Raw genomic sequence first — 11648 nt, 5'->3', positions numbered from 1 at the left:
ATATTTATTTAAATATTAGCAGCACTGTGTGCCTACCATGAGTTTACGTTAGGTGAGCTCGCTAGCGAATACGTCAAACAATTCTATGAAGATTTTATTTCTTGAAAGTAGCCGCTAGGGGCGCTGCACAATATGTCATACATTTAAATGTCATTTTTTTACGCAGTCGCTAGCGAGCACACCTAACGTAAACTCATGGTAGGCACACTGTTTCTTGCACGGTTATGTTGGCAGGTTTGACTCTTACAGTACCTAGTGCAAGCGAAAACCGACACTAAGGTGACGAACCTTTTCATTCCGCGACTATACATTGCAATATCCTGGTCAACTAGTCATCAGTACAATGGCAATTTCAATCAAACCAGAGTAATAACCAAATGAAAAACTGTACCTAATGTCCTTTTGGCTCTCCCAACTCAAAGGTTGGCCCTGATTATTAATTTGATTCCCAGAAATCCAATATGAAATTAATTTGGTTCATAATAATTGTTCAGGTATTAGGTAATATTTATTTGTGATTTTATTTCTCGGGCATTGAACGACCGATATGATATCATTGATACGCGCAATTGAGACTGAATCCGGTGTTTTAAATCATCTAATGCGATCTAATAGGGATAATTAAGAATGAGTTTATTATGATATTATAACTTTTATAATATTATTATAAAATAGAGTTGGGATTTATAAATAACACTCTCTAGTGGCAAACATGTACTTAACAAATTGTAGCTAGTAAATTAAAATTTAGTGTACACTTTGCAATCAATTGTATGGTTTTAATAAAATCTTAATGAACTAGATATTAATATAGTTAAGTGTATTACGAGATAGGCACAGTTTTACAATTTATACACCTAGATTACTTTTAGTCTAAGAATTATATGTATATAAATGAGACCCTCAGAAAGTCCGTCCATTAATGTAAGAATTAGATTTTAGTAATGTCTTCGAGTAGACAAATATATAATAACATTTTCGTATTATTAAACTAGAGTACGTACCTAACTGTTATTATTACTGTAAAATATATTTAAATAAATTTTGGCATTGAATAACCAAGGTTTTTAATACTTAACCAGTTAGCTATTCAAACATCCTACTTCTATGCCTCCTACGCCTTCTGCGTCTCCACCTCGGGTAGTCTTCGTAGTCTTCTAAGACCTTCTTTAGCCGTCTTCTTAGCAATTTGTTCTTTCGCTTTTCAAGAATATCCGAGTAAGCATCAGAAAAGGGTAGAACGTTGATACCTCCATCGCGGGAGACAATTCCGGGTATACCCGGGACCATTCCCAATCCGGGGCGCTGCAATGCGTAAGGATCCGGATAAGGACCTGGTGGGAATTGTGGGTAAGGATATGGTGGTGGCACTTGAGAATAAGGTATGCCAGCTACAGGCAACATGGGATTGGTTGGAGCGATCGGCACTCCATAGGGTAATGGCGGTGGAGGTAGTACAGATATCGGTGGTTTCCCTTTAGGTGGTGGCCCTGGAGGTGGTGACCCTAGAGGTACCGGCGCTGGAAGCTCTGCTGGTTCCATCCTCCTTGACGGAGGCATCAGAGGAAGAGGTGCTGGTACAACAACAGCCGGCGCTGGTACTGGTATTGGTACTGGTACGGGTTGTGGTATAGCGACTGGAGGTTGAGGTGTTTCCATTTTAATGTAACAATATTCCGGAATTTCCTTTGGATACCAGTAAAGTGGGTTACAAGGGTCTTCCCCACGGGGCGTTGGAAGCGGCTCGTAGTTCATTGGGTCCATGTAAGTGAGTCCACCAATGTTACATAACGAATTTGTAGCTAAAGCTACTATAAATATTACCTGCAAAATAAAAAGGCATCTTTAACGAGTAGGTATTTGTATCTTACACGTATTTAAAAAGTGCCAAAGGGCATTTAAAAATCGTACGGTTTTTATACCAACCTTTAAAAGAGTAGCAGCCGTCATTTTATGAAATTCACATATTTTCACAGTCTTGATAGTGAACTCACTAGTGTCATTTCATTCGATGATTTTGAAACAATATGATGGGGGCTCGCTTGGTGAAACAATGAAAGCATTTCCTATTGTGTTTACAACAATAGGCTGATTTTTATTGACTGAAACAAAGCTGAAAAGATGGAAAAAGGACACAGAGTTCCATGTTTTTTACCATGGAAAACATGATCAAAACAAAAAAGCGTAGTTTAAATACCTATTTTATTATCCTATGCTATTACACATCACTAGTATCACACAATAAAAAATTGAGATTATTTATTACTCGTATTGAAGTCATAACTTCGATATAATTGTTTGTATAAATTAATTTTGGTATGTTCTAAGAATGGCGAATGAATTCCCATTTTTTATTTTCTTTTTTATATTAAGCTTATGTTTGTGAACGGGAGGTTCATTTTCATCAACTTCCGATGTTTCATGTTGTTCAGTTGTAGTTTCTGTATCGTTGTTCGTTGTGTTATTATAATATGGATAATGTTTCATATATGCATCTCTATAAACTCCAGCAATTTTTTTAATATATTGACCACTCTTTCTTGATATTGGTTGACGATACAAAGCCACTGCACCCAATCCAGGTAAATTAGTTACTACAGGTGCTTTCGGCTCTCTTCTGACATCTTTCCTGAGCATGTCAAACATTTTCACGTACGGTGGCAATCGTGGAATGTCATACTTGTACACTTCTTCGGATTCTTGGGAATCTGGAGGTTCATACAAAGGGACGGATGAAGAGAGAGCATAGGGATTCAGATTGTAGAAAGCACTTTCTCTCTCTTTCAATATTTTAACTGGTGTATTTGTCATAGAAGCTACTCCCTTTCGAATTAGTTCCTCATACATTTTGGTGCACTCGGGAGGCAGATGTAGTGGGTACCAATGGAGAGGGTCGCATTCATACACGTTCCTGTATCTTTCCTCGAAGTCGAAGTGGTCCATGTACGTGACTCCTGTGATTGATTGCTTAGTCCGTATAAAGAGCCCAACTAGAATCACCTGCAGCAGCATAATTTTCAGCTGAAAAAGATATTAATTAAAAAAAATAGTACTACAAAGGGTTCATTTTTCTATTGCACGTGGTTGGCCGATAAGATACTATGAGTAGAAGAAAATACTCAAAGAAGAGATGGGGAAGATTTTGTTGGAAGTTTCAATAAATTGCGGTAATTAATGCAATTTCGGTTGTAATAAAAATAGACTTCAGCTTGAGAAATTTTTTCACTGTATTTCTTTAGTTGCAGGATTAGCCAGTGATATTAAATTAAAAATAAGTAAGTCATTGACGGAAGATTAATGATATTCTCAATACTATTGATATGATCAAGGGTTGTCAAGGGGCACGATTGTAGTCTGTTCTTAAGTTATTATTAAAGTTAGTTCCAGATGTTATTACAACTTTAGTCTAACCCATAGTATAATAATAAGTATTGCATAAGTAGTCTAGTGGTTATAGATAGGATCTCTCGTTAGGAACCTAAAGATCTGTGTATTCTGGAGCCGGATAATTTCCCTGGCGTCAACAGCACGCCACCCAAATTAATGCAGACGGCAATTTCATGCCAATATGTGGGCGGCGGAATTTATACTCGACGAAATCATTAATTAATTAAAATGTAAATAAACATTAATATTCTGTTGCCGCTCAAATGGTCGTCACACGACAAAATGGAATAATTCTCGCTTTCAATAACAATGCGAACTCGTAGATCATCCACAATTAATTATATTTTTCCATATCATTTACTTCATAATATTTTAAACTATTATGTTGCATTTTTTTTTTACTATAAAATTATCACTTCACGGGATTTATTGCAACAATATCTATTTTAACGGTAAATATTATTTATCATTTACTTCAGTTTTGTAACCGCTAATTGTTTCAGTTGGTGACAGTTTGTGGTTTTACCTCATTAGCGTGTGTTTGTTTGCATTCGATATTATTTTTGTATGTTAAAACTACCTACCTTTTGCCAGCGCAGCGGCTTCACCCGCGTGAAATTTAATTTGTCACAGATCGTCATAAATTATAGCCTATGTTATTCTAGATTATTTATAAACAATAATTCTGTAAGGTTTTATCAAAATCCGTTCAGTAGTTTTTGTGTGAAAGAGTAACTAAGGAAGTAGGATATGAACGTTGCATTGCCGGCAAAGGGTGGCTAGTTAGTTAGGATTGTCTGGTACCTTTACGGCTGGATAATTTGGTATCATGATAAGTAGTCGTAATTCATAGGCAAAAGTAGGATTCGTGTATACGAAAAATTAAAATCTCTTGTAGGTATGTTAGTTTGTTAAAGATTTAACCCTAACTACCGATGTTTATTATCCCTTAGGTGCACTTTTGGTTACATCCTGTAGTTCGTATGCTCAATACATTTTCTACCTCACACTTCTACTACACACATGATATTCTGACTGGGTGGTAAACTACCATGCAAATAGTTCTACGGATACTCTGAAATTTCGCAGATTCGGGTCGGATACGTAGTGCGATAGTGCGAAGCTACTCTTGGTACGAAGTTTTCGGGTTGGAATATTTTTTATTCATGAAACGATTGTATTTCCACTTCAAATAGATTTCAGATTACCAAAGAAAATGTTGCATATTAATCTCACTGGACAACTTGTTACATCATAGCAATCGGTTAAAACTTTGTAGAAGCCGCAACGAGCGAGTATTTAATTTTCAAATTATAAATAGGTCTGAACAAAAAATGATAGAACAAAGACATACCAGCGTCATGTTCTTGAATTTTGCAAAATGTCAACTCGTTTCGCACTTTCTTAGCACTCGGTCTTCGCGCCGTTTTCATGTTTCTTTGTATGTGCCAAGTACTCCACGCGCACCACCTGGGCGGTTGTGTAATAGGTACAGTTTTATCGGTATGCATTTTGAATGGAGTTACTTACTACGTTACGTGTAAGAATTGTTTATTTTTGACTATTGTTTAATCCGTTTCACTCAATATGTTTGCTACAAATGAAATGAGGTAGATTTAGACCTAATATGATCTCTCTCTACCCATGAACTAAAGTTTGGTGTGGCGTCTGTCATCTTTACATACCAATAATATAGACATCTAATATTTTATGTAGCCTTAAAATGCTTAAAACATATTTAAAATTAACCATAGACTTTTTCTTCTGTCTCATACAGTGACGTAGAAACATTTTCATTGGGTGGTTTAAAACTACAGGCGTTTGAAAAAAAAGAAGACTGTATTTTTGTTAATCTTACAAACAATTGGTTTAATTTATTTATATTATGTAAGATCAGTCATATGTGTATTGTTAGTCTCTATTTTAGGATATCTGAACAGTTTTATAATCACTGGCAACACAATAATTGGAGCTTTGTCTGCGCAGTCATCTGAAACAAAACATTTTAATTAAGTTTTATAAAAATGGTTTTCTGCGTTTGGTTTTTATTATAGGTCCTCGTGAACGAATCATGAAAACAACGGTAAACAAACACAATACCCCTGAAAATATCTCTAAACCAATTTTATTTTGTAATGTAGGTAGAGTAAGTAAGTCAAAAAATTCATTATTGCGGTGGCATATTCTTTATGTTTTTATTCAAAACGTTAGAAAAATCAAGGAATACTGTAAATTTTAATTAGAATCCGGGTAAAGCTCGCTTCCGTATTTGGCCTGATCATCACTTTCCATCAGGTGAAATGCAGGCCAAGTGATTCCTCGTAGTGGACGAATGTAAAACGAACGACAAATTACAATAACAGTAGGTAGTTATCTCAAAAAAGTAAGTAATTTCACCCTCATTACAACAGTTTAAGACCAAAGAGTGCTTGATATATAAAATATGAGTTTCAATACACCCTATTGAAACTGACGCGACGTATTCAGACTTAGGTACCTGTATGGTTGTGTCGCGTAGTTGGTTCGATAAGTTCGCACAAAGAGCCCACGGCACAAATCACTAATAACAGAGGGGCGAGCTGCATGTTCCTGAAAATTCCCGAAATAATTGTATGGCGTTCCGATGGAGTCTATACAGTTTTATTTGCAGCGGATAAAGCCCCGTATCGGTTGCCGACCTGTCGCTGGAAATGTTTAACAGCCAGTGCATTTTTATGTAATTTGGCATTTCTTGTATTATTTATTGTTTCTTTTATTGGCCGCGGCTTCGCAAGAGAACTTGTATCATTTGGTCGTTTTCGTGCCTCTGGGCATATATGGAAGGTACTTATTTTCATCACGGTGTTTTTTTCCGTCGGGAAATCCTTGCGATTTCCTACTGGATGATTCGTCGGAAACTATAGATTAACCGCACAGCTCCCTTAACTGTTATTTTACGAGTATTTGATGTTATGAAACTTTGCTGTTTAAATCTGAGGCAATGTTTCAAAATCAAGTCAACATGTTTTAACAGGTTGATGAATGAATATTGTAGGTAATATTGCATGTAACCTAAATTGATATTATGCTTTACAAGAGTACATTATTATATTCAGAATAAGTGCTCTATAAAAATATAAAACAATCTCATCAGTTTGGGCTGTGGTGACTACTACCGAAGTGAATTTTTGCGTTTACAAGCGTACGTCATATGTATTTGTTTTCATACCGCGTCTGTTTGTGTGTGCGAAAAGATTTTTTCAGTAAAAACTAAACAAAGATGCACACTGCCTCGGGGAAGGAAGCTGTAGTAATTGCATTGCCATGTTTTTGTGAAAAACTAACATTCGTTTTTGTATTTGCTTTTGAAAGTGAACTCACATTCTGCTTCAACGCCGACTATACAGTTCTTTGAATCAATACCACAATGCACACACTGAAAAATGAAATAGATTACTACTTTTTATGGACTTGGGAACTGGGCTTTATACTGCGGCTATAACATAACATACTGGTTTCAATAGGTAATAATTTAAGTAGGTACCTACTTTAAACAGTTATCTATTTGTCAAATTAATTTCCTCCCAAGCTTAGTATTTATTTTAATATACCTACATAGTAAAAATAATAGTTCAACTGACTTTTTCAGGGGTTCAATTTAATTCTATATTCAATAGAAGGCAGAAAATCTAGTATTCGACGTTCCAAATCAGGCATAAGAGAATTACTGACAGCATTAAACAAACAAAATCTCACAAGTCATAATTCCCACTAGGCAGAGCTTATTCAACGTCAAGGATTCCGAGGCAAAATACTCGCGCTCATCACACTAGCAGTTGCTCTCGGTGGGATTAAAACCCCCAACCACATCTGGCGCTGATGTCCAGAACGCACTGCCGAAGGCGGTAGGCGGTAGTTAGGGGGCGTCCATAAATTACGTGAGACTTTTAGGGGGGGGAGGGGGTCAACAAAAACCTCACTAAATCTCACGTGGGGGAGAGGGGGGGTCTCAGGAAATATCACGTAATTTTTTCCGCAAGAAATAGAGAAATAGAGTTTGCCAGAAAACTGGGTTTAAATCTTAAGTAAAAAAATTGGCCAAGTGCGTGTCGTGCCACTCGCAGTGTAGGGTTCCGTAGTTGTCCGTCGTTAACAAAATGTATTTCAGAAGCAAGCAATTACTTCATCTAAATTCGCTTTTAATATTTTCTTCTAAGGAATTTTTATTAGATATGAAATTGAATACATGAGTTAAATGACTATTACTCTTAAACCAACTGACCTACCCTAACCGTTATAGTTTTCTTGAAAGTTCATAAAAAGCAGTATTATTATAAATGTTTCCAGATTTTTCAAGCCAACCGTCTAGTTTTTAGAGGGGGGGACGCCCTGCTCGAACAAAAATTGGCACTTTAAACTTTAATAGTTTGCAAACGGATCCCTAAATCGAAAAAAAGCCCCCAAGTCATCCAACGATATCCTACACGATGGTGTATAAGATAAAAAAAAATCATCCCTACTTTACATGTAGGGGAGCTACCCTAAAAAAATATTTTTTCAAAATTTTATTCTACCGTTTTGTCTAGTGCCAATAGTTTCCAAGCAAAACCTCGGACAGACAGACATATCGAAACTATAAGGGTTCCTTGTCAGGACTACAGGACCCTCAAAAATTATATTTTCTATGATGATAATGACATTTTATTCTATACCGTCTAAACAAATAAAACTAACAATGCTTCCGTCTGCATGTGTGAATACTAAAATGCAGAATAAATGACGAAATTAAGAAAATTATAAAACAAGTTTTTTTTTAATCAAAATCGATTTTGCTAGATTATGTAGAAAGGAACAATAATTAGACTAGGTACTTCTGTAAAAAAAACAATGAGACCCTAGTACTAACCGCTGTCACTACACGTGTTTTTCTGGATCTATTCGTAATCAGTGGGCTTAGTGCGACTTTATATCGATCGTGACAATGATATGCATTAAATGTATGATGATTGTACAGCGTCCCTAGCAGATACTTTCAAGAACTAAAATCTTAAACTTTATAGATCTTTTTGATGCACTCGTTAGCGACAACGGTAAATGCAAACTCGCACTAAGCACACAAAAAAAAACTTTCTCAGTTAAATTATTCCAAAACTATTAAATTTCGGATTTTTTTAAATATCACGTGAGATTAGGGGGTGGGGGAGGGGGTCAGGCAAAATCTCACCAAATCTCACCAAGGGGGGCGGGGGGGTTGAAAAATAGCCAAAATTGTCTCACGTAATTTATGGACGCCCCCTTACCTAATGCATTTCCATGTCGAAACTACCCTGCGAAATCGAATACGCGTGGGCGTACATGTTACATTTGTGTTTTTTGGCATACTTTTAATTATCTCTTTTATTTTGTCTGATGGATTCGATGTATGTGCAGATGAGCATTTAATAAAAAATATGGCAGTCTTGTATTGTTATGCTTCTGATATCATGCAGTCCTTTTAATAGGTAACAAAAATGGATATGTTTTACATTTAGTGCAGTCCAAGCGCATAACTACATTTTTGTTACGAATCAGCGCTTATTACAGCTAACATAAGATTCTTAGGTACTTAGCTCATTGCGCTATCATTCGTACATAGACATGAAAATATTGTGAAGAGAATAACTATGAAATTCTTGACTTAATGACTTAAGTATGCTTATAGAAGCTGTTAAACACTTAGGTTTCTGGTTTTAATTTAATTCAACATGCTAAGTGCATACAACCACGTGAGGGTAAAGGGAGCCAAGTTTTATCAGACATACAGGAAACTGCCCAATATTCTAATAGTGTGGACGAAGCCTTAGACCTTTGGTTCACTCTGAACTGGGTTTAAGCGTCAAAAGTCTGGCTTAAACGTTAAACTGCATTCATGAGTTCATTTTCATTAGCTTGACATCGTAAGTCCACATGCAGAGGCGGATGCTCTGAAATACGTATCAAAATAGATTTCGACTCGTGCTTAATTTGTATAATAACCAAAACAATTATTTAAAGTTTATTTAGTAATCAGTTTAAAGTAGGTGCTTTTACTTCTCGTATGTACCTACGTCACATGACAATCGGCATTTGAACATCAGTCAGTATTTTCGAGCATACTTTTTTAAAGTAAAATAGTAAAGAATTTTAAGAAAACCAGTTCTCAAGAGTTGCCTATTTCCTTAAAATGCTTACCTATATGTATTAGAGTTTTCAACAATTGCAATTACCTAAAAAAAAACAATCTTATCTGGGTATGTTCAGTGTTAAGCAATGCAAAATATAAATTAGAAAACAAGTAAATTATTTACGAAATGATGACAGTGCACCTCGATTCCATGAAAACAATTGAAGGCCAGATTTAAGGATTTATGTAAATGAATAAATTTAAAAAAAGAATTGAACTTGAAATACATTCTTTTTTTTAGGAACTCATAAATAAAAGATTGTTTGATATTCCGAGGCGTCACCACGCCAGCTGTTGGGTCTCAATCTAATGCATTCCTTCTGCGAATACGACTTGGATTAATTAATACAATAACAGACAAACGAAATGAAGGACAAATTCTGTTATTTTTCTCTATTAAAATTCGGCTAATCTGTCTCATAAAGCATGTAGGTTTTTCTTGCTAAGATCACAGAATAATAATAAGTACTTCGTACAGAAGTTTTATTTCGCGAAGGTATTTAAAAAAATGTATGCTCATATGGTGTAATTTAGCCTGTCTCAAGAGTCAAGCACCATTTTGTTGACAAACGTCAGTGATCGGCACTGCGCCGAAGCTATAGGGCTGACTTCGGTAAAATGATGTGACGTGAGGTGCCAAACTGCGGAAAATGGCGGAGGAAATACATGATTTAGCATGAATTATCATGAATAATTATAACTACTTATTTACCTCTCAGTGTCTTGCGGCAACTTAAAAAAGTAGGTACATTCTGTGTTTTTATTATTATTTAGGCAGTTAAATACTGCACAGTATTTAGTACACCATTTTCTTTATTTTCTTCCATCATACATAAGAATACGCGTGCGTGAGTCAATGTTCGCTCGTATGTGAGGCCTTGTCGAATAGTATCCTGTAGGTGGGCCATCGTGCGTGTTTTGTTTTCGATGTAAACTCGCGGAGATGAACAGGCCTGCTAAGATTAAAATTACTAATCCGATTTAAATGTGAAAGTTTGTGATGATAATAAATTATTCAAAATTTAGGAAAAATGTATTGAACGCCAAGAAACTGTATATAGTGTTTATGTTACAGACGAATAACGTAAGGCGATAAGGTAATGTTCAACGATATTGAGTTAATTGACCAAATTACAATGTGTCAATTAAGTCCTACTTTATGTAACATACTGACAAAGCGGACAAAGCCGCGGGAAACAAGAAAGGATATAAATTCTCATCTGTCAAACTGGTAAAAAAGTTTTATTTCGACACAACTTTTTACCCCGTTCCCATCGAATACAAACACAATAAAATAGAAAGTATTTGCACCGTACACGCAGGTAGGCAAACAAATCAACACCGACCTATAATTAAAGCGCGCTCTGTTATCAACACCTAGGCAGTGTTCGCAGATCCGTAAAAACTCAGTAAAACTCAGTAAAACTCATTTATTTCTGTAAGTAGGCTTTAAAAAAGCACTTTTACACGTCCCAGTATTAACCCTACCACTGCTTCAGGACAATAAATGGCCAGTGCTAAGAAGAAGCAGCGCAAGAAACTCAGACACTATTGTCAGCCTCTTTTTCAAAGGTTTACAGGTTTTCATAATACATAGTTATAAATATTTATGCGAGCTAGGCAGTTACGCATCCCAAACATTTTTAACTTTTAAATAATCATCGACTTTATAGTAGCCCTTTTTCATTAAGGTACTTTCATTAAGGTACATACATCCAATTTTTAAAAAGCCGTAGGGCGCTGGAAAACCTGTCTGTACTTTTTAGAAATCTGACCATTTGGAGGGGTTGGCCTTTAATCTACATCCTAGCTGCGAAAATATTGAAACCTGAGCAAACCCCCCCGGCCGGATATGGTCAAATAAGTGGAAAGGATTCGGTTATTGGATATTTTTCTTTCGATCTTGCTTTTCAAAGTGTCACTTCAGTTTTCGCTGCCAGCGTTGGAAAATTACAGTGTTGGATAAAAATATTCAGCAAGATAATAAGGCGTTATTATAGTTACTGTTTCTTATAATTTTGTAATTAATTTACTACTTTATTTGTTTTTGTGCATCAATTAATTATTTGATGGAGTAGCG

General features: G+C 35.8%; 2 protein-coding genes across 2 annotated transcripts; both read right to left on the bottom strand.

Moving 5' to 3' along the window:
- Positions 1-451: 451 nt before the first annotated feature.
- On the bottom strand, positions 452-1659 carry LOC114365031 (leucine-rich repeat extensin-like protein 3). Its single transcript, XM_028321453.1, has one exon. It carries the CDS (start codon positions 1657-1659, stop codon positions 1087-1089), a length of 573 nt encoding a protein of 190 aa, XP_028177254.1. The 3' UTR covers positions 452-1086.
- A 648-nt stretch (positions 1660-2307) lies between these two features.
- Positions 2308-4808, bottom strand: LOC114365030 (uncharacterized). The gene is made up of 2 exons (XM_028321452.1): positions 4742-4808; positions 2308-3021 (listed from the first exon to the last, which is right to left on the bottom strand). Exons 1-2 carry the CDS (start codon positions 4748-4750, stop codon positions 2308-2310), a joined length of 723 nt encoding a protein of 240 aa, XP_028177253.1. The 5' UTR covers positions 4751-4808.
- Positions 4809-11648: the final 6840 nt, after the last annotated feature.

Source organism: Ostrinia furnacalis, unplaced genomic scaffold (genome assembly GCF_004193835.3).
Source record: "Ostrinia furnacalis isolate ACB-3 unplaced genomic scaffold, ASM419383v2 OfSCF7532, whole genome shotgun sequence".
Lineage (NCBI taxonomy): Eukaryota > Metazoa > Arthropoda > Insecta > Lepidoptera > Crambidae > Ostrinia > Ostrinia furnacalis.
This window is presented reverse-complemented; position numbering and strand designations above follow the sequence as displayed.